At 45.9% G+C, this 24,085-nt stretch overlaps 1 protein-coding gene across 1 annotated transcript; it reads left to right on the top strand.

Moving 5' to 3' along the window:
- The first annotated feature begins 1,864 nt into the window (after nt 1–1,864).
- On the top strand, nt 1,865–23,817 carry hspa12b (heat shock protein 12B). Its single transcript, XM_048237001.1, is given in 14 exon segments — nt 1,865–2,077; nt 7,211–7,286; nt 8,625–8,719; nt 9,913–10,037; nt 10,456–10,642; nt 11,336–11,440; nt 12,984–13,100; nt 15,647–15,824; nt 18,246–18,332; nt 19,825–19,929; nt 20,576–20,834; nt 22,130–22,233; nt 22,493–22,989; nt 22,991–23,817. Coding segments are annotated over 13 exon segments (2,082 nt in total). The 5' UTR covers nt 1,865–2,077; nt 7,211–7,237; the 3' UTR covers nt 23,165–23,817.
- Nucleotides 23,818–24,085: the final 268 nt, after the last annotated feature.

The raw sequence follows: 24,085 nt of genomic DNA, 5'->3' as shown, positions 1-24,085 counted from the left end.
GTGTTGGAAGTTGCTCTGAAACATTTGGTGTTGATTTCTTATGTGTTTACACATGTGACTTATCGTGACTAAATTCAAGATGTGTCCTTGACAGGTAGACATAAAGGCCTTTTTGGTCTGGACACAGAAGAACAGATCATCCTGTCACCTGACTGGTTGACTTCCTGTCTGAGTGGAGAGGAAGAAGACACTGTCCATGCAGACCTGTCACAACTCTGTCAAGACCCATACCCAAAAATGACAAGAAAAGACAAGAAAAAGAACAGAGAGACAAAGATAAAGAGAGAATCAAAGACCGACATGGAGTCACTAACCGTAAATATAATTTTTGCTAAATGAAATAATTTCATTAGAGGTGACTACAACAACAACAACCACAACAACGACAATATGAAAGAATGGGACAGAGAGAGAAGAGGAAGGTGGAGGTGGGGAGGTGAGTTAGACCTGTAATTCACTCTGGGAGTTCAACAGCACTTCTAATGGATTCCAGACTTTGCCAGGTTAAATTGGTTTAGAAATACTACGGGCTGGGAGAAACAAATTCACAGAGGGCCTCTGTTTCCACCCACTTCTTTCTCTATCTCTGTTTCTTTGTGTGTTTTGGAAGGGGGCATTGGGACAGAATTTTTTCTCTGAAAGGTAGTAATAACCTCCAGGACTCACCAGTGTGTGTGTGTGTGTGTGTCTGAGAGAGAGAGAGAGAGAGAGAGAGAGAGAGAGAGAAGTGTATGTGTGAGTTAGAGGTTAATGTGTGCTTTCAATCAAAGTCCGCAGGAGAAATCAGAGCTTGGGGTCCTAAAGAACTCCTGTCTGCCATCCACACTCACACACTCAATCACCGACACACAGACCAGCTCACACACACACACTCCGGACCATAAGCCACAGAGCCCATGTGTACATGCATATGATAAAAACTGTTGGTCATAAGAAGTTTTGAGTTCCTCCACCATTAAAACAGAGATTAGCCTAAACAGTAGTAAAAAGTCGTTTTTTATTGCATCTAGTTAACGTTTGTCTTTGAGATCTGTTTAATAATAATAAAAAAAAATGAAATCTTGTACACAGCAAACAGCTCCCAGTAACTTTTTTCAATTTGCCTGTGTTTTTGAGGTCCGGACAGTCCCAAGTCGTCCCAGTAACTTTTTGTTTCCGTTTCTCTCTTGTTCATGTTAGAAGTCTGTGAAAGCCCTGAAAGGAAGCTCTTTAAACAAGGAACTTTCTACCAGCAGATGCTCAAAGGCAAGGAAGGATGGCACAGATAGGTAGTGGAGGACAGTCAAACGGAGACGGAGGAAGAGATGAATCAGAGGAAGAGAAAAGAGGAAAAAAGAAAAGATTTCAAACAGGAGGAGGCGGAGAGATGGAAGAAGAAGAAACGACAAGATGCAGGGGGTGGAGAGCAGGGGAAGGAAGAAAGGAGGAAAGGAGGGGGTTCACGATGACTTAATCAGAGAGTGCTGCCACTTCACATTTTCCCCACCCTCTTTGACACACACACACACACACACATACACACACACACAGAACATGTTCCCTATGAAGTCAGCTTCCCCTCCCACCCCCTATGCTGTAACAACTCTCCTGATCGAGTTGCCTTTGTGGATGTGTGTGTGCGTGAGTGTGTGTGTATACCTATCACGTCTTTCCTCCCTGACATTCCAGAGCAATGGAGCGACTGGAAGCTTCACACTGCCTGCACAGGACGGAGCACTTGTGAGACCAACACACACTGATTCTTGCAACACCGACTTGCCACCGACTTTTAGGAATCCACTGGAAACACTGGGGGTCTTTTTTTTCCCTTTTTCAATTCTTTGTCAGCCAAACCCCCCCCCCCCCCCCCCCAACTCCACTCCACCCCCCCCCACATCTCTCTGACTCGTGACGATTTCTTTTGTGAGCACCACTGCTCAGAGTTCCAGCTGGGAAGTTCATCATCTGTCTGCGCTGTGCGTCTGACTGCAGAGGCATCCTCTTGAGTTCGCCTCTCTCTCTCTCTCTCCGCCGGACTTATAACTCCCGGATTAACTTTGTTCGAGAAACACCAGAGCATTGTTCAAGGAGCAAACGGGTAAGTTGATACCACTTGTCTGAACAGGAGCCTTAAACTCAATACGAGAGTGAAGAGTCAGTTGATAGACTTGATGGATGTTGTTAAAGGCATACTGTAGTGTGCTGTCACTGTGCTGGGGAAAAAAATTTACAAGGTGTGTATTTGTACTTAAGATGATGTTGCCATGGTGATGTGAGTGCAGGTGTTGTGTGCTTCTTGAGTTGTTTGAAGTGAAACAAGGTCTTTCTCGGGTCGTGTTTATGCAACCCAAATTCTGGACATGAGGACAGGGGAAAGCCAGGACCCCGACTCCATTCTGACTAAGTTTCATCTTTACTCCTGTGGGAATAAGGGTTGCCAGAGGAACATGATATCCTTTGTATCGCTGGAACTGCCACTCAACTTCTGTGTACTGCTGCGGATGACAGAAATGTTCCTCCGAACATACAGTTCAATGTCTTTTGTGAGTGCATGTATAATCTCATGTAAATTTGGGTGTGGCTGTGGCATGCACATCTTACTGTAGGTTTTGAAGAGTGGCGTATCATTGTTCTACTTGATTATGAGTTAAAAGCCAGACTGAGATATGGAGTGATTTTAATTCATTCATTTTGGTTGTGAGCTGACTGAACAAGTATCTCAATTCAGCAATTCAGGTTGGCTGGTCTTCAGGCAGTGTCTCTCCGCAGCAAACTCCATGTACAGCTCCACATTTCCAATTGGGCAACCATGGACACTATTAGACTCTTAAGCCTAATGTTTATGAGTCAAACAAAGGCAACCCTTTTTGTGTGGTGCCTCTCACACACAAAGCAGGCTCATAACTGGGGCAAATAGAGTATATAGAAGAGATATTGGAATGAACGCACTTCCACAAATGGGGGAAAGTATAGGGGTATATTTCAGATGAGCTTGAGGGGGGGTTGCTTGCAAGCAGCCAGCTGCATATGGGGTAGAGTGGAGGAGAACGTCGGTGGGGTTGGGGGTGTGGGCCGGGGGCTTTAGCGGAGACAGGAAATGGAGCCCTGGAAAGCTCTCTCTCTCTCAGGGAACAGGACACGTGTCGGTGAAATCAGCCCCCCCACCCAACTGCCTTTTTGCGTGCTGGGGAGTGAAGTTTGAGCATTGTGATGGTTTGTTCATCCAAAACCACCCCACACTCCCAACACTGCCGTTTCTGACTCACTGACCAAAACTATATATTTACACCATTCCACCCATCCATCAGTAAACTCACCACTTTACCAGAATCTCCCCTTTGGTCACCACTTTCTAGATTATCTGTCCTGAATTCCCTTTTAGTGACACTTGTCTGAGTCTCATTGTGGTATACTATATGCAGCCTACAACAGGTCAGAGATCAGTCTGTCTAAAAGTCACATACAGTAGTAACTCACCAGAGAGGTATTCAGGGACACAGACGAGTGGATTATTTTGGTTTTTGGCACACTGACGGGAAATGAGAGACAAGCTAGTGTCACCAAACAGGGGTGCCGCCCTACACAGACCAAAGCCATGCCAAACTTTGCCTCTCCTGATAACGTGTGGCCGTGATTCATATGGTCCAAGTCTGTCTCCACTCCATTTGTACTGTTACTGCAGAAGAAGACACCAGCTTAATTTGGAATGATTTGTACTTACCCACTATAACACTCATTATCTCAACTTGTACATATGATCATTCAGGGCTTAAAAGAAAAAAAAACTGTGTTATCCCACATCTGATACAGCTCAGTAACTGGCTGCAGAAAATACTGATTAACCCAATTACATGGTACTGTTTACCATGTTGTTAGTCGCTTTGGTTAAAAAGCGTCAGCCAAATGTAATGTAATGTAATGTAATGTAATGTAATTAATCCCTGAAAAGAAAGAGTGGAGAGTCAACACACTCAGAGTTTAGAGAAATTGCGAGTTGGAATGTACCAGACTCTACCTCTTAGACAAGGACTGATAGACCATGGCAATTAGGCTTGGGGTAAGAGAAGACCTGAGACCACCAAGTGGTCAAAGACTCCTCGGTCAATCACCTTCCTCAAGTCAGGTCAGTGGGATGTCTCTGTCCCAGTTCGGAAAACCTGTGCCGGACTTGTGGATGGTGCAAACTGACTTTGAATGGTGTTATAGAAGGGTTAGAAGAGGGGTTCCTGTTTTGAACTTTTTTCAAATTCAAAAAGTATTAAAAGCAGATTCATAAAAACCTGGACACTGTAAAAGAAAATAGCCTATAGGTGGCATCGAAAAATGCTGTCTGTCAAAATCACCACCAACTTTCGTATTGGAGACCTGGGTTCTGTCCATAAAAATTCCAATTCATACTATGTCATTTCAATTATAAATCATTTATAAGGTCCTCTTTTGATTACAAAAGTTGTGTGTTTGTGTGTGTTTTCTTTTGGCAAGGGTGTGTCTTGCACCCCTGAAGAAGCACGGGACAGTCCCACGTGAGAAAGGGGTAGAGGCTAAGGGGTGTGCCCCCTCTTCCTTCGGCACTGTATGCGCCAGTGTGCGGTGATGTCATCCTATTGTGTGCAATGGTCACTGCAGGCAAGAAGGCGCTGATTGCAAACTCTTGGAGTACTGGATAGTGGAAAACACTGGGCCACTTTTCCTGTGGTGATGAACACAACATACAATCACCATGCAACGATGCCGTGAGTGTCGCTTTTCTACACAGAAGGTCTACAGTTGTGCACCCGCTGCTGCAGATAGTGGATGTGTTGATTTACCACACAGCTGAGCTTGTGTTGATGATAAATGTTATCCACATGCATTCTTGACCTTGAGAACATAAAGATGTCCTTTTGGTGAATTTATAGAACAAAATCGCTGTGTAACAGAAACTTGTGGGAGGTAAAATTGTGATGACCAAGAAAGAATCTTTCATTCTCCAACATGGGTTCATTTTATTCTTTCAAGGCAGAAAAAGGTATACAGGCCAGTCTGTTAAGATGGTGTCATGTGGGTTCGTCCTCTTCAATAGAGGGAGTATAGAGGCTATTTCAACACAGTCACCAAGGGTTAATCACATTTTCAATGGGCACCAAACAGGGCTTGAGTGAAAGTGAATGTCCCACTGTGTGTGTGTGTGGTTGGGTTTGTGTGTGTGTGGGTGTGTCTGTGTCTGTGGGTGTGTGTGTCTGTGTGTGGGTGTGTTTGTACAGTGGCTTGGTTGTGGTTGTGATGGTGCAATGTAAATGGTTTGGAAAAGTTTGTATCTCTCTCAATCTGCCACACACACACACACACACACACACAAACACACATACTGTATTTGCTCCCCCGCAGAATTTCCTCCATCTCCGCACCCCCCTCGACTTCTTTGAGCTGATCCAGGCACAGTGGGGCGTAGCTTGTGGAATGCCTTGCTCCTTTGTGTCACTGGCCACGCTGAACCCAAGCCAGCTTCAGGGCTCCATGCCAATCCGGTCTGGGAATCAGAACCAGCTTCTGCAAAGCATCACAGGGGTCCAGCAGGCTTTCCTCCCGCCTTTCACTCTCTCCCACTTTCTCTCCTCTCTCACTCACTTAGTCACTCACTCACTCTTTCTCTTTTTTCTTTTCTTCTTGTTTTCACTCTTTTATCCCCGAGGGGAAGGCCAGTTGAGCCAGGCTGCTTATTCCACTGATCCCTGGTTTTTAGTCGCGTGGCTCCACAGCCAATACAGTGAGAGGTAGAGTGATTGAGAGAGGTGTGGAGAAAGATGGAGTTTTAAGGGAAAGAAAGCGCAAAAGAGTATAAAAATGAGGGTTGAAAGTGTGTGGGGCTTTTGGCGAGACTGCATGACAAATGTGTTTTTCCCCTCTCTCTCTCTTTTTTTTTTAACATGGAATGGGAAACAGAAACTTCAACCCAAATGTAGTAATATAGAAACACACAAACACACACACATAAAGGACAGCACATTTAAACCACATGTGTCTCTGTTTTGTTTCATGTATGCCCTTTGCGTTCTCATTTTATTTCAATCTCCTCCAGCTCATAGTGTCTTTGTTACAGCTGGCATTTCAGAGGACAACCACAGTAAAAATCAGCCCTAAACTGTGTAGGCTTTCCAAAACACACAAACAAGGCTTCAGTCATGATGTTTACACTTTCATCATGACTGTGAGGTCTTTAAACGGCAAGACTTGATGAGATACACCAAATGGAACCTGGATTCCAGGCCAGAGAAGAGTAGAATGTCAGGTAACACTTGTGGCCCCCGAATCCGTTTAATTTGGCTTGGAAGTTCGGGAAACCTTCCCCGAGCCAACCTCATACTTCCATTTTATTTTTCCATCCAGTCCCTGGTGAGAAGGTGGATTAACAACGGGTGTGCGATGATTATCTTAAGATTTCTTTCCTGGTGGTGTGTATATGTATGTTTGCACATGCGGTCGGCTATCTCATTCCATAGGGCTCTTCTGGAGTGTTGTTGCAGCTGTTGGGTGGTGGGAAACTGCCCTAAGAAATGTTTGCTGAGAGCGAGATAGAACGAGTGATAATCAAACACATCCATCTTTAGTTGTCATAAACACCCAGACAGATTGTTCTTGGGTTCTGGGAATTATGGGATTGGCTACGGGGTTGAGTGTGATGAGGCCTGGCCAAAAGGTGCTGGTTCTGCTCGGGTGATTTGATTGGGTCAGTATAGTGCTTTGGATCAGTGCAGTCAGCACAGACATGAATGATTAACTGTCCTGGGATTAATCCGGTAGAGCAAGGTGTATTTTAAAGGTTTTGACTCTGAAGACGACGCTGTGTGTTGAAACATTAATCACTTGCAGCGCCATTAAAGTATAAAAAGGTTATTTAAGTGGCCCAGGTTCTGCTGCTGTATTTTAAAGGTGTCAGCCTTGATTATAATTAATAAAACTTTTCATTAAATGATGTGAAACTCAAAATGTGAAAGGTACTCTTGCCATCCATGGTATGCATTCCCTTTGGTGTTCGTGCACAGTTCTGATTCTGTATATTGGAAAAAACAGCTCAGAAATCAAGGACTTCGCCTTTAAAGACCAAAAACACATCACACTTTCCTGTGCTGTTTGATGCTGTGCGTGTTGAATGAACATGCCTACAGACTGTGAATGTAAATGTAACTGTCATCTGTTCTGTACGTTGGCCTTTGATGTTAATGCTGATGTACCTTTGCGTGCTCTCCTTTAGGCTGCCAAGGCCCTGTCACCTGTCACCATGGCAGCCGTCCTGCAGCCCAGCAACAACAACACCCTACAGGTGCCAGGTGAGACCGGAACATTCCAACACTTAAGATAAGCGGTCCAGATCACTGTATAGAGTTAAGAGAAGAGATGGTTGTATATTAAATCAGGCTTCACCGAAGAACAAAAACAACTGTATATTTTTACATGCTGGCCAGAGATGCAGTATGATGTTATGAAGCTAGAGTTGTCTCTCCCTGGAATACCAGATTGTTACTGGTGTTTGTGGGGTTAATGATGTGAATGTAGTATGGCTGGACCACTGGACATGGGTGTGAACATGTTGGTCTTATACTCTTTCCCTCCCCTTGGGAATATGAGCATGTTCTGATAACATTCCCATCATTCCTGAGAGGACACCCCACCTTCTCCATGGAAACTCATTGTATGTGTGCGTGCGTGTGTGCATGTGTTTTGATTTGCGTGTTCCTGTAAATTCCACATTGTCTGATACAAAAAGAGGGCATGGTCATTTTAACCCATGGAACTTTAGCCAAAGTCAAAAGCTCCGCTGCAGGAATTCTCAAAGGCTGGAGTTTTTGGAACACCCTCCAATGGAAGCTGCCGTTCCAAGAGGATGGCAGCTATCAGAGGGCAGGGTGTTACCGTGGTGACAGGCTTTTTTTTGCACCGTGCGATATGCAATGACAGGTCCCACACACGCTTATCAGATTAAGAGTCTGTGACTGTCACCCGTGTCTAGTTCGATATGCATATGATCCCTCCCAGTCTGCTGGAATGTATCAGTTTAAAGCTCTAGCAAAAAGGAAACCTCCGTCAGTGAAAGGCTTCCATGAAATCTCCAAGGAGCAGAGAGTGAGGGTGAAATTACAGGAAGTAGCTCCTAAAAATGAGAACAAGCAAATTTGCAGAGTGAGTAAACAAAACAAGTACGGCCAGCACGGAAACTCATTCATGTTGCTCATTTTGATCTCCGTAACCAGGATAGAAGGGGTGACTGTTGCCAGAAAACAGGACCAGTGAGGTATTTGAAACATGACCTTCAAGAGTCGATGATAAGCTGGACCCTTAAGGCCCTGAATGTCAAAGCTGTCATGGCTTTCCTTTTACTCGGCTGCAGTAGCTGAAGCTTACAGGATAGAGACCCTCATGACACAGTCTACAGCAGCCTGACATATGCCCTTCAACCTCTGGAAAAAAGCTCTTGGAATGTTCTAGATAGGCTCTTTGGGGTTGGCCATCTAAAAATGTTTATGGATCATCTCACTGACAGGAGGCTTATGTGTTTTGTGCAGATAAAAGGTCAAGAATGCTCAATAAACTACCACTCAACCCTCTCTCTCTCTCCCCTCTCTCCCTCTCTCTCTCTCTTTCGGTCTTTCTATTTCTCTCTCTCTCAGGTGAGAACAGATCTGTTTCGTCCACTCCATCAGGATCCCCCTCGCCTTCCAGAAATGACTGCAGTATTGCCCCTCTCACGCCATCACCCTCTCCAGTAAGGGCCCACACACACACATACACAAACACACACACACAAACATATACACACGACACAACAGATACATATACATACATTACATGCACACACACACACACACACACACACACACACTCAAGCTCAGACTGGCTACTCCTATGCCACACCATATACTATTACATTGTTGTCGGTACCAAATTACCAATATGTGCACCGTCAAACAGCAGCATTTGTAATAGCCAGCGATTCACACATGTATAATTATGCTCCTTTACTTAGAATTTCACATAGGCTCTTAGGCACGGCCATGTCTGCTCCCAATCCCATTTAGTTCACACACACTGCAATCTGTGGCCAAGACTGGGGATGCTTTTAGACCACAGATTACTCAGAAAGAGTGGATCAGGGAAAAACTCCCACAAACTGGCTCTCAGCTAGATTTATGAATGTTTTTTTCCACCAAATTCTCCATCTCTGTTAAGCTTTTTCTGTTAAACCTTTTTTTTTTTTTGCATTTTCTCAAGGACATTTCACAAACACCATGCTCTCCACATGTTTTTAGTTATCCACCCATTACAGACACACCATTAGCTGGACCTACACCTGTAATCTGGGAGAAAACACCAAGGGAAAACAACTTGGAAAAAGACTAATGATACAAGAGGTTAAAAGGCGTAGTATATATAGCAAACCCACTTGGGTCTGCTCTCTCACCCAGTGTCTCAAACTGGCATGGGAATCCACATGAAAGTGGGATGCAGAGACATATTTTCCTGATGACGAATCCATAAACCTTTGGAGAGAAATGAGCAAAAGCTCTGACCTGCTGTCAGTTCATGTCCGTACCAGGGCACTGCCTAGTGCAGTGTACCAGTGCACACAACCACACCCACACACACAGTTCCGGGGTCAGTGATAACCTTTACGTACCTGGATTTTCCCTCCCTCCCCCCACCCACCACCTCCTCCTCTCCTCCCTGTCCCTCCCTTTCTCTCCCTATCTCTCCTTCTCCATCTCCTAACCCTGCCCGCCCTCACACTCACATCTCATCTCACTCTCTGTCTGTCTGCCTCCCCGTCCCATTCATTATCTATTCCTATCTGCTGCTTGGTATTTCTCTCTCTCTCTCTGTCTCTCTCTCTCGCTCTCTCTGTCTGTCTGTCTGTCATCTGTCTCTCTCTCTCTCTCTACCTCTGTCTCTCTCTCTCAGAGGGCAGAGTTGAGGCCCTGCGTGGCTCGTCCCTTCTCCGTGGTGGTGGCCATTGACTTTGGCACCACCTCCAGTGGCTATGCCTTCAGCTTCGCCGATGACCCAGAGTCCATCCACATGATGAGGTAATCGCTCGGTGTCATGGACACACAAACACAACACAACAACAGCTTTCATACATGGGAATGTCTAGCCCATTTAGAGTGTAGCCATTTGGTCCATGACTAGTTGATTGCTGCATGGCTGCAGCACTGACTAGTGATTTTAATATTCGACTAGTTGATGACACCTCTAGTATACCCAAAGACACTCAAACGTACACACCGTTGTACAAACACACATGCAAAAACAAACACTTACCTCATTTTGCAGCAACTGACTGCAATGTTTGTCCCGTATTTGTAATTGTATTTACATTTAACAAATGTTAGATGAGAGCTCCTTTACGCAGAGTGTGATCAGGCCTGGAATGAGAAGATAAACATATGATCATGGTGGACTGCACTCACCTCACTATGTACTGGTACCCCTTTCCTGCCTTAGACGCTGGGAAGGTGGAGATCCAGGCGTGGCCAATCAGAAGAGCCCCACCTGCCTGCTGGTGACGCCCGAGCTGCGCTTCCACAGCTTCGGCTTTGCGGCGCGGGACAGCTACCACGACCTGGACCCCGAGGAGGCCCGCCACTGGCTCTACTTCGACAAGTTCAAGATGAAGATCCACAGCACCAGCGTAAGCACTCAGGGTCCAGCAAAGGAGGAGGGGGAAAATGGCAGACTTCAAATACACCTGAAGTAATTTACTTTAAGTATGTGAGAGGCTCTGTAATGATACTGTAATAGTATACTAGATGTGCTGATACTAAAGATGTGCTGCTGATACTAAAGATGTGCTGTTTTGACATTCCTTGAGCATTAACTGGTCCACTGTCACCAGTGAGTAAGTAAGACACTTGAAGTAGACTTTTAGTCGTATACTTTTGTGCAATATTGCTTTAGAATGAACTGGTCCTCTTGAGCATGTTTATCCTAGCAAGATTTTACTATAAATAAAAAAAGCTATTTATAAGTACTCCACCTATTCTTTAGGTAGCACATCAGCAGTTCATCATCATGTACCCTAGCGGCAGCAAATGTAATGTGGGTCTGGCTCGTCAGGCTAATGTTTTGTACTACATTACAAAACACTGTATAACATTATAGAAAGGGGTGGTGATCTTTAGATCACAATTTATAAATGAGCTGAATGCAAATGTTCTCAGATAAGAGACAACAGTGTGAGATAAAAAAAAAACAGCAGCCTCTTTGAGCTATGAAAACAGCCAGCGATTGGCCATGGTGGTTAGGTGTGGGGAGCTATGCAGGCCTGCTCTGCATTCTAATGGGTGTGGAAGGTTTTGCAGCGGTTCTGCTCGTTTTCCCACAGGACCTCACCATGGAGACGGAGCTGGAGGCAGTGAGTGGTCGGAGGATGAGGGCCATCGAGGTGTTTGCCCACGCGCTGAGGTTCTTCAGGGAGCATGCCCTCAAGGTGCCCACCCACCCACACATACACACAATACCATGCACGCGCGCACACACACACACACACACACGCACAGATGCTTATGTTTATACATGCACACATTCAAATGTACACATATGCACACTTTACAAAATTGCCACATAAATATTGGGATACGCACAGGCATGCACACATGGGTGCATTAATATGTGGATGTTCATTCTCTCACTAATACACACAGTACATGCTAACACACATCTACACAACCTGCAACATAAATAGACCAGACATATGCAATATATGACAGATATCCACCAACCACCATAAACATTGTGTGAGGGTTTGCACATGTATATTGCATATGCAATATGTCATATATATGTACAAACCCTCACACAATGTTTAAGGTGGTTGGTGGATATCTGTCTTTCTATAAAGAGAGTTTTAGAAAGATTGAAGAAAACCTGGTCAAAAAAAGTGACAGAGATACAGAACAGATAGTCAAACAAACCCAGAAATGGAGAGAAGGAAGGAACAGAAACAGACTGAGAGAAGAAGAAAAAGAACTAGTACAAGAACAGAACCACGGGCATCTGTCCAAAGAACCCAAGCGTTCCCTTCCGCTCTATCGCAAGAATCGGCCGAAGTGCTCCGAACATGGAGAACAACTGACACAAGAGGGCAGAACGCCAAACCCAGAGATCCCCTGAGCACTGAACCCTCACCCCCCCCACCTCTGTTCCTCTGCTCCTCCTCCTCCTCCTCCTCCTCCTCCTCCTCCCTGATTTCCTGTAGCCCCTGGGGCTTGGGGGAAAACACCGACAGAAAAGGGTGCTTCACTTCCACACAAACATCAGGACCAAAACCCTGAGAGGTCGCAGGGGTCAGCCTAGGCCTGTGAAAACGGGATCCAGACATGAGCAGAGATGCACTTCAACAGTACATGCAGTTTCATAGTAGAGGGAGAGGGCTGGAGATATATATCTGTGACAAATACGATAACCGTAACCATAGAAATTACAAAAAAGGTATGAGTATGAGTGATGAATTTGAAAAATGAAAATGAAGAATGATCTGCCAAAGTGGTGGTAAAAACATTGTATCCCAATATATTTAAAGGTGCCATGTGTAATGTCTGACAAAAAAATAAATTCATACTACACATTCCATAAAATATAGGGGCAGTATACCTCCAGAAAGTGAGTTGGTCTACCCTAGAGTAACAACCAAAACAGTTTGGCTGGCAGTTATGTTGTCCGCATACCGCCTCCCATGGCCGAAACTGGTATTATGACACCTGTCGGGCTGTGGCTAGTAATTTAGCATGCTAATTCAGGTTGATATCTCTGCAGCACTATACCTTGTCATTTTTCATGACATCATCCCCCTTATTTCTTCTCATTCTTTTGATGTGTGTAGCTCATTATTTTGATATTTTTATCTCAATTCTTACACATGGCACCTTTAAAGGTACAAAAGAGGAAGACTGTTTGTGTGTGTGTGAGGGGATACATTTGAATGCTGTCTGTGACTGTGTTTTCACATGTGTGTCTGTGTGTGTATCATGCAGGAGGTAAAGGAGGTGTGGTCAGCAGCGCTGGAGGAGGACGAGGTGCGGTGGGTGATCACAGTGCCGGCTGTGTGGAGGCAGCCTGCCAAGCAGTTCATGCGAGAGGCGTCCTACCTGGTAATCACAACCTCCGCCCACCTCTGCCGTCCACAACACTCACACCACATTTAGATATGGACAGTGAACACACTCTCTGAAACCAAGTCCAGAGAGTGCAGTCTTCATAGGACAATACCCTAACATTTGTGATAGTACTTGAAAAACATCAAACCGTCAGGTGTCAGGTTTCAGGAACTGCTCTGCATTAGAAACATTTTATGGCAGTTCAACAGCAAATATTTATAGAACAATTGTTTGCAACATTAATTATATAAACAATTAACACTAATATACAGTAAGCTATGTTCTGCTATTCACTATCCAGCATGGCAGCACATAGGCTTGAGCTTGAGATATGACCTATACTACTGTGACCTTCTCTGTGACTCTGGCCAGTTTTGACTGCTGCTAAATAACCCACAGCACACTCCATAAAATACTCACTCAATAAAGCCTGGGATCGTAAAACCAGCATTCACTCCACTACTCGCAAACATGCCCATACACACTCTCACATCAACACACACTCTCACATCAACACACACTCATACATCAACACACACTCACATATCAACACACACTCACACATCAACACACACTCACACATCAACACATACTCACACATCAACACACACTCACACATCAACACATACTCACACAAACACATATATACATATACACATGCTCCAATGCGTGTGCATGCACGCACACACATGCACACAGACACACATGGACAGACACACACACACACAAACACACACACACACACACACACACACACACACACACACCATATACACAGGCCCCAATGCGTGTGCCTGCGCTCATGCATGCATGCACACACAAGCACACGCACACATGCACACGGACACACACAGACGGACGCACACACACACACACACACACACACACACACACACACACTACCAGGACTATTTCAGGAAGTTTGCGTGCATGGAAAGGAATGCTGGAGCCCTAATCACCACTCACATCAATGGGAACATGGAGCAAAGTGTATGTGACGCCACAGATACACGACATCCATTATGAGTGTGTGTGTGTGTGTGAGTGTCTGAGAGAGAGATATGTGAGTGGAGGTGAGTCTGTGAGTATGTGAGTGTATGGACATGGAATTCAGGGCGGTTTCTGCAGTGTCCTGTATTTCCGGTCTGCTGTCTATTGATGACATCATGGATGAAGTGACTTTCTCAAAATATAAAGCAGTTTTTCTCCTCTTTTCACACCTGTATCGGCAAATACCCGGCAAAAGAAAACCATGCACTTAGGATTGCCATTTTTAATTTAAAACTGTACATATTAAATAGTCAGAAATCACACACACACACACACACACACACACACACTGACTGGTGGCTTAGACATGGATGGGTGTGTGTGTGTGTGGGGGGGGGGTAGAGGGAGGCGGAATTTCCTTACAGCGATGTCATCAGAGTCTGAACAATGTAAGAGACCGGCACACAAACACAGGAAGCCACTCCTGGACCAGTGAACGACACAGAAAGAGAGAGAGAGAGAGAGAGAGAGAGAGAGAGAGGTAGGGTGGAGGCAGGGAGAAAAAACAAGGTGACCTCCCCTCCCCTCCCTCCCCTCCCCCCGGATGCCCCTGGTCCAGCTTGGATGGACAGTGCCCCGCCCTGTCTGTGTTTGTTGATTGGTGGTTATTTTATCCTATCCGTGTTCAGGATCGAGCCACGCTGCTTCCTGTTTGACCAGCATGCCGTGCTTTCACCGCTCCCCTTCCTTCCCAGCATGCCGTGCTTTCACCTCTCCCTCACCTTCCCATCATGCCGTGCTTTCACCTCTCTCCCACCTTCCCATCATGCCTCAGCAGGCCTCACCATCCCCTTGGAGAGATCACGGCATGACAGAACAACCAATCAGCAGCACTCGCATACTAATTCAACACTATAATTAATCCTCATAATTCACATGGGCCCTTCTGCAGTTATCACAGCTTGGTGTATCATGTGTGCTGCCACCAAAACAGCAATAGAAAAAGTTCCATCTGATTTCTCTTTACCGTTTGTTTGTTTATGCTTTATTAGAATGGTTGTTGAGATCTGGTGTTGCAAAAACACAATGAACAAACAACACACTCATTTGCCATGTCATAGTGACAACACTCCTAAGTTCCTCTTTCTTTTGGCCACTTGTTCTCAAGTGAGCCCAAATTGGAAAGTAATATTGCCAAAGGATGGAACTTAGAAATGCAGTGAAACAGTGAAATTCATGATCATAGAATATAAATATAAAACATGATAATAGGTGGCACACACACACACAGACACACACACACACACACACACATACTTGAATTTCCCCTGGGGATGGATCTATCTATCTATCTATCTATTTACATTTCCCCTCTTTCTCTCTCTGTAGGCTGGCTGCTCCTCTCTTTCTTCCACTTGTTTTCTCTCTTTCTTTCTCTCTCAATATAATTTGTTTTATTAAATGAAAATGTTTTGGTGAAATCAGAATCAGATACACTGTCACACACACTTACTCTCTCTCTCTCTCTCTCTCTCTCTCTCTCCCCATAGGCTGGCCTGGTGTCTTCAGACTCCCCTGAGCAGCTTCTCATCGCCCTGGAGCCCGAGGCTGCCTCCATCTATTGCCGCAAGCTCCGCCTCCACCAGATGATTGACCTCAGCCAGCGACCAACGGCCAACGGCATGGACCTGGACGGGTCCCGCCTCTTTGACTCGAGCTTTCGGCAAGGTACCAGAGCGCTGTTTCCCTGCCTCTCTCCCTTTCTTTCTCTCCTTCAACAATCCCCCATTTGCCTTAAAGCCAGAGCCCAGAAAAACCACAATGTTTCTCCGGTTTCGAAATTACCATGGGACGGGGAGCGGACCCCTTGTCCTTGGGAAGGCAGTGCTTTCATCTCTCTAGGGGGGCCTGTGGCTTTTGATGCAAAGTGTGTGTGTGTGTGTGTGTGTGTGTGTGCGTGCGTGCGTGTGCAGATGGGCATTATGCAGAGTTCAGATAACGCTATGGGGCTATCAGAGAGATGTGAAGAATAGAAACCATGTGTTTATGTAAAGAGAAAAGAGAGAGAGAGAGAGAGAGAGAGAGAGAGAGGGGAGAGAGAGAGAGGGAGAGAGATGGGGGTCTTGTTTGTCACTCTTCCATAAGGAATGGGGTGACCCTGAGAGGGTTTGGCCTAAATACGCCCTAAATGTGTCTGACCTCGTCTGTCAGTCATTATTCTTTCTCTGTGTGTCCATCGTTCTTTCTCTCTGTCCGTCTCTGAATGGGTGGAAGAGCTGCACCAAAAACTGAGCCAGCCCAGAGCTCTCCACGCTGTTAGTCTGCATGTCATGCATATAACACACGCACACACATACACAAAGAAATGCATACAGTCACGCACGCACATGCACACACACACGCAAACGCACACACGCACGCATGCACACACACACACACACACACACGCACATACACACAGGCCTGTAATTGAAACAAGGTGTTCTGAGACCATGATCTCACCCCCCTCTCGCCCTGTTAATCCTCAAGTTTCTCTCTCTCTCTCTCTCTCTCTCTCTCTCTTTTCTCTCGAGTGTGCAGCATAAGGACCTGAGCCCCGCCGAGTGAGAAAATGCGGTTTTGAATGAACGACACTTCAACTCCCGTCAGTCCTCTCGTTTCTCATAAAATATGTCCGTCACGGTCATGGCTCCAGACTTCTTACCCCAAAAATTCAGACTTTGCCTCGCTCTCCTTTCCCCTTGTCCATTCTCAGTCTCTTTCTCTCTCTCTCTCTCTCTCTCTCTCTCTCTCATCATTTCTAATAAGCAGGCCTGTAGAGGAGAGGGGTCATATGGAGATCTATGCACTGCCACATCATGCTGCACACCAACAGAGTGCCAAGAATGTTAGAGTGTTCTGTGTCTTTTCCACAGCCTCTCATCATCTCCTCTTTTCTCTGTTTCTCACACCCACACACGACACGAGCACACACACACACACACACACACACACACACACACACACACACACACACACACACACACACACACACAGTATCCCTTTCTCTTCTGTCTTTTCAGCATTTCCCATTGTTTCTATATTTAGGCCTTCCTCTCCCTTATATCAACTCACTATTCCTGAACTTCTGCCTGCTCCGATCGTCAGTACACGGTCAAAAAAAAAAAAAACATTCCAAATTCTCAATTTTTTTTCGATCTTGCTTTCTCTCTGTTTTTCTTCTGTCTTTTCTTTCCTTCTACCCTAGATTTCTGTGGCCTAAATGGTTTCCAGACCCCGGGACCCCCTTGCAGAGTAGTGCAGGGGAGCGTGGCTGAATGTTTGGCACGCAGCAGTGAGAGTGGAGTCAGGTCGATCCCCCCCCCCTCTCTAGATGCTGTTCAGATGCTGCAGCCCCCCCCAAAAAAAAATCTCCACAGTGGCCAATGGCACCAATCCCCCTCAGCTTTACCTACTAACTGTACGCCAGGCCAGACCAGACCAGCCAGGCACTCTTGGAGAGAAGGAGAGGAAGGTTGTTTTGGAGCAGCTTGGCAGTGTCAGTACTAGTTTCTGACACTTTTCAAGAGTGTAAACATTCAGATTCCTGGTTTGTTTATCAGCCACTACTCTAACAGCCGAGGAACTAAAACACTCAGAACCCTCAGAAAACAGCCTCTTAGAACTCCACAGCCGCAGAGACTCAACCATATCCAAGTCCCTGCTAGGTCACTGTGTGCGGCAACTGTAATGAGCCTTGTGAATGTGATGATGATGATGATGAAGTTGGTTTGTTTTTATTGTCTCTCTGACCTCGGCTAATTTCTCAACTCTGTTGGGCTTTTGCTTTACGGGAGTGGTGCTTAACCTCCGCTAAAGGGGGGCATGTCCAGAGTACTCCCAATGTTGTGTTAGCTTATTTACGGGTGATTCATCTCCTCTCCCGTGTTGTAGTCGTTGTAAATTAGGCCCATGTGCTGGACGCTTTATGATGGTTCACTCCTTGCTTTTACTGGCTTGACCACAGCATTTGCAGCTCCTCCAACCTCTGACTCCATGGGAGTGAAGAGGAACTGACCCCAGACATGTGTGTGTGTGTGTGTGTGTGTGTGTGTGTGTGTGTGTGTGTGTGTGTGTGTGTGTGTGTGTGTGTGTGTGTGTGTGTTTCAGCGAGGGAGCAGCTGAGGAGGTCCAGACACAGCCGCACCTTTCTGGTGGAGAGTGGGACAGGGGAGCTGTGGTCGGAGATGCAGACAGGTGAGTGGGTTGCCACAGAGATTGGCGAGTTGCCATGGATGTGGACAGATACACAGCCTAACTGAATTTACATGTTTTTAAGAAGGACATGTAGTAAGTGTTTTTGACACTTGTACAAGAAACACAAAAGAAGCCTGCCAAGAGTTGAATATCATCCCAGCAAGCCTGCCCATTTTAAAATGGCCCATGGGAACACACACACACACACGTCTAATATACAGCCAGCACCATTTCCTGTAGCTATATGAAATCTGAACATCATCCAACAATGGCACTGCAAATAAAGGTCCCTCTGTTCTCCACTCCCTACAGTCATCTCTCTCTCTCTCTTCATTTCTAATTGGAGAGATCCCTCGTTATCCAGCAGCTTATGCTTTTATGTGATTTTAATTCCAGTGTACATTTTCAGGTCAGTCTTTATGGGCAGTCACACCACCTTTCATTTATGTTTGTACTGGCTGCAAAACTTAGCATGCAGGGCCACAAATGTGTTTGTGTCAGTATGTGTGTGTGGATGGGTGTGAGAGTGCCTTTGTGTGTGTGTGTGTGTGTGTATGTTTTTATAAATCCTACGGCGTTAGCTTCACCCGCTCGGCAAGCTCCAGGGTCAAAATAATCAGTCCTTCGAATCCAGATGTTTCCTGCCATCACAGAAATAAAGCGAGGGAGAACAAGGGAACAGGCGAACAGGGGTGAGAGAGAGAAAGAAAGAAAGAAGGAAAGAAAGAAGGAAAGAAAGTGAAATCAGGATAAAAAGAAATGAAGAGTAAAATAGGGAGATAGAGAGAGAGAGAAACCAAACACAGCACGTCTTGTTGTTTGTTTTCCATCCTCCGGCCAGTTCCAAACCCCAGCAGCCCCCTCCTCCTCTTCCTCCTGCCGATGCCAGCTCATTAACGGCCCTCTGCAATCCCGCATGGCAAGCTGATCCATCTGAAACAGCAGTGCCTATAGATCTCCACCGCCGGTTCAGCCCCCAGCCCATGCCTCTCCATCCCACTGCCCAGACAAATACATACACACACACACACACACACACAAACAAATACACACACACACACACACACACTGTGACAGGCCAGGTCTCCACTCCAAATAAACCAACACCCCCTTCCCTTTTCTCTTTATTTCATCCCACAGCTTTCTCAGTTTTCTACCACTTCATTCACCCCCCCCACCCCCACTCTCACACACACACACACACACACACACACTCTTACATCCATTTTTCACTGGGTGTGGCCCTCGTGGCCGGTGGACATAAACACAAGGCCGTGGCCCTGTGTCTGGGGTCTTATCTGGCCAGTTATCATAAACTGGCCCGGGGGCTGTTTACACAGGCTGACCGCACAAGTGAATGGCCATGGGAGGGGGTTGGCGGTTAGCACTTCCGCAATACACACGATGGATTTTACTCTCCTCTCACTTACTGCAAGATATGCTAATGGAAGTTTCTCTCTGTCTATCTCTCTCTGTGTGTGGCTGGTTGCAGGTGACCGCTACATAGTGGCAGACTGCGGAGGGGGAACAGTGGACTTGACCGTCCACCAGATTGAGCAGCCGCAGGGGACGCTGAAAGAGCTGTACAAAGCCTCAGGTGACTGTCTGACTCAGCAGCCGGGAGACTCTCCTCCACCTGTGTGTGTGCGTGTGTATGTGTCTCAGCAGCCAAGAGACTCCCCTCCACCTGTGTTGTGTGTGTGTGTGTGTGTGTGTGTGTGTGTGTGTGTTGACCTCCCACCGGCGTCCTCTGTTGTATCCAACGTCATCAGCCATTGGTGTGGTGCACTTGTATTGCTGACGTTCACAAGGGCATACTATTTTCACCTCATCTATGGCCTCAAGCGATGGAATGACGTTTGCAATGCCTGGGAATGTTTGTGAAGTGCTTAATAATGAGGATAGGTAGGATAATGTAGATTGCCTGAGTCCAATTAAGGTTGAGCCGCAGTGTTAAAAGGAGCAGGTTTAAAAGGAGCAGTTGTTGCAGCTCCACAATATGCCTCTAGCACTCTGCTCTAAAATCTGTGCTCTTAACCCCAATAATAATTTGTGAAGCAAACACAGAGAGAAACATATTGTAACAATGAGACCCACCACTCTGGCATTGAACATCAAGGGCAAAACTTGATATTCATAAATATTTCATAAATGTCTACAGTGTGACACCATCTTACCTTTGGACAACATATGCCCAATGAAAAGCTAAACGCTATACTGGTCTTGATTCCTCCTCCTGTAAGGCGGTCCGTATGGTGCTGTGGGGGTGGACCTGGCCTTTGAGGCCCTGCTCTGCCAGATCTTTGGGGCTGACTTCATCGAGAGCTTCAAAGCCAAGCGTCCTGCCGCCTGGGTGGACCTGATGATCGCCTTCGAGGCTCGCAAGCGTACCGCTGCCCCAGGCCGGGCCAACGGGCTCAACATCTCCCTGCCCTTCTCCTTCATTGACTTCTACAAGAGGCACCGAGGACAGAGTGTGGAGACCGCCCTGCGCAAGAGCAAGTAGGCACCTAAAACATGTTCTAGCTGGAATACTCATTAACACACAGGACAAGACGTTAGGGGAGCATAATACAAAACCCAGATGTGTCTATCAAATGTGTTTTTTATATATAAATCAACAAAATCACTTCCCCTAGTCTAATCACAGATCAAGCAGGCAGGCCATTGGCTGAAAAAGAGTAAGAGCAGGGGTAAGGCTTAGGCCGGATATCTTGGCCATTTCATTCCAACATGGCCATTTCTAATAAGGTTCATTACACCCTTTTGGGGGACACACCTAATTTAGTTTAGCTGTCCCTCTAGAATCATTTGGATAATCATTCAACATTCAACAAGCATTCATTCGGTTTGAGTATCTAATTGTGGGCACAGTTGACTGAACTCATGCTGCGGTAGTAATTAATGACTTTTCTCAGGAAATGCCTGTTTTAATGAATAAGTAACTTGCAGTTTACTTGCATGGTAGCTTCTTGGATGTGTTACACTGCATAATAATCAAAATGGGTACATGTCCTCTGAAGACTTCGGAAAACTAACAACATTTTGCATAATGCTAAAACATATTTTACTAATACTCAGTCCCTCGGTAACTAAAGGGTTGAGATCATGTGAATAAAGTGTTGTACTGCAGTGTTTTAATTTGTGTAGAAACATGGCCACCACACCACCACACAAAATCCTAACACCATACCCCAAAAGCACACTTAACTAACACAGCACCTATGAGTGGTGAGAAAATCAGTGTATGAGATTACATTCCTTAGGACCTGCAGCAGTGGTGTAGTCTAGTTAGCTGTAGTGGATATACTGTGAAGTAGTAGTTAGTTGTAGTGGGAATACATGTGATCAACCCCAAATGTTAATACATATTCTTACTATAGAGATAGTGATGCTTTTTAAGTGGGTATACTGCGTAGTGCATATTACGTAGACTACACCACTGACCTACAGAGTGAATACCGGTAGATCTCTTGGGAGGAATCTGTCAAGTGTGAGGTCTGAGTGAGGTCCCAAATCAGTTAGTGCTTTACACGCTCTCCTCTGTGAGGTCAAAGGGCCTAGCCAGGCTCTTGCTGCAATAAGGAGTAAGTGGAATAAGGGGTTATGCCATCCAGTGTCCAACATTGTCTGTAATTGCTCTTGAAAAGATACATTCTCTATCCTATTGTACGTCTGACTCAAAGAAAGACTTGGGGATTTCAGTCTTGAAATGAGTCGATATTGTAAGTTGATATCCTGAGCCACTAGCTTGCTCTAGGGTGTGCAAATCTGAAATCTGGTTCTCTCTGTTCTAGCATGAACATTGTGAAATGGTCATGTCAGGGAATGCTGAGGCTCACTCCAGAGGCCATGAACGAGCTCTTCCAACCCACCATCAATAACATCATCAAACACATTGGTAAGGCTCCTCATTAACACACACTACTGTGATTTATCTTCTGAGAGAAGTGCCTTGAAAGGAATGTTCTGTAAGCTTATAGCATCTCTTGCTAATCTCGAACACAACTTTTGTAAAGGTTTTAATTCATAGGTGTCTTTCTAGTAGTTATTCCCCCTGAATCCTACCTTAAGGAAAGAACCTCTCTCTAAGCCTGGAGTCCAACCTGCCAGAGCTCCATGACCTTCCTGACCCTCTCCTTCTCCACCCTTTCCCACAGAGGAGCTTATGCAGAAACAGGAAGTCCAGGGCGTGCGCTTCCTCTTTCTGGTGGGCGGCTTCGCCGAGTCACCCATGCTGCAGCGGGCGGCTCAGAATGCCCTGGGCCGGAACTGTCGCATCATCATCCCGCAGGACGTGGGCCTGACCATCCTGAAGGGCGCCGTGCTCTTCGGCCTGGACCCCACGGTGGTGCGCGTCCGCCGCTGCCCGCTCACCTACGGCGTCGGGGTCCTCAACCGCTTCGTGGAGGGCAGACACCCGCGGGAGAAGCTGCTGGTCAAGGACGGCCGCGACTGGTGCACAGACATCCTGGACAGGTTTGTGGCTGTGGACCAGTCGGTGGCGCTCGGGGAGGTGGTGCGTCGGAGCTACACGCCGGCCAGGGTCGGCCAGCGCAAGATCATTATCAACATCTACTGTAGCATCAGCGACGACGTCACCTACATCAGCGACCCAGGGGTCAGGAAGTGTGGGGCCATCACCCTGGATCTGACCCGATCCTGAGCCCCAGGCCGGCGCTGCTGCCGCCGGGAACAACGGGATCGCCACATCCGAGCGGAGGGAGATCCGCACCACCATGCAGTTCGGGGACACGGAGATCAAGGTGATGGCCATCGACATGGCGACGAACCGCACCGTTCGGGCCAATATTGACTTCCTGTCCAACTGAATGCCACACTGATGGATGTTCTACTACAGGGCTATCGGATTGTGAAGGCAGGCTTGAATAAGAAGCAAATGGAAGAGACTGTGAATGAGCAGTGCGTGTTTGCAGACATCAAGGACACAACTGTGGTTGCTTTTCTTTTTGGGAAATGGAATGACCATGACCAAGGCATGTCTAATTGAAATTAGCGGGCAGATATTGGACTATTAAGGACTGCTAAAAGGCACCAAAAGATTATACTGTTAAAATACAAGAGCAAGAGCAAAATGTTTGCTGTTCTTGTCCTTGCAGTGCACCCAGTGTGTTGCTGGAGATGTTACCAAAGTGGAAGTTTGTTACTCAGTGTTAGTGATAGTGCCCCCTTGTGGTATAAAGAAAACCCTACAAAACAAAGGTAAAATATGCTGGAATTTCACTTGGAAAATAAGCTTGGACATTGTTACTTTGATTTAGTTCACACACTGTACATACCTATTTATATGACTTCTTATAATTATTATCCTAAAACTGCACGCTGGGATCTATCCACTAGGTTCATTGGAGTATTTTTTTTTATAATGAAACTTATGTATTCTTGTATCCTGCACTTATTTCAGATTTCTTTTTATGTACCTTTTTTTGTATCAAATATCATAAAGTTTGACCACTAACTTTTATTCAAGACTTTATCATTTGTCACTTTTAAAACCTGTTCCCTCCTGTAGTCACAGCCTACAGGAAACCTACTGAACTGATTCACGATTTTCTAAATGTATTTAAGGACAAGATAAGACTTAGGTCTCAACAGGCAGTTTTCTGTTAATATTTCCTAAGTCTTACATAATGATTGCGACCAGTCGAGTAACGCTGCTTTGTCACTATTAGTGTTTTGAGTATGGAAGAAACTACAATAAATATATTCTGCCCTGTGACAGCAGCCTAAAC

This window comes from Alosa alosa, chromosome 24, assembly GCF_017589495.1.
Source record: "Alosa alosa isolate M-15738 ecotype Scorff River chromosome 24, AALO_Geno_1.1, whole genome shotgun sequence".
NCBI classification, from domain to species: domain Eukaryota; kingdom Metazoa; phylum Chordata; class Actinopteri; order Clupeiformes; family Clupeidae; genus Alosa; species Alosa alosa.
The sequence above is the reverse complement of the archived record's forward strand: the minus strand, read 5'-3'. Positions and strand labels throughout refer to the sequence as shown.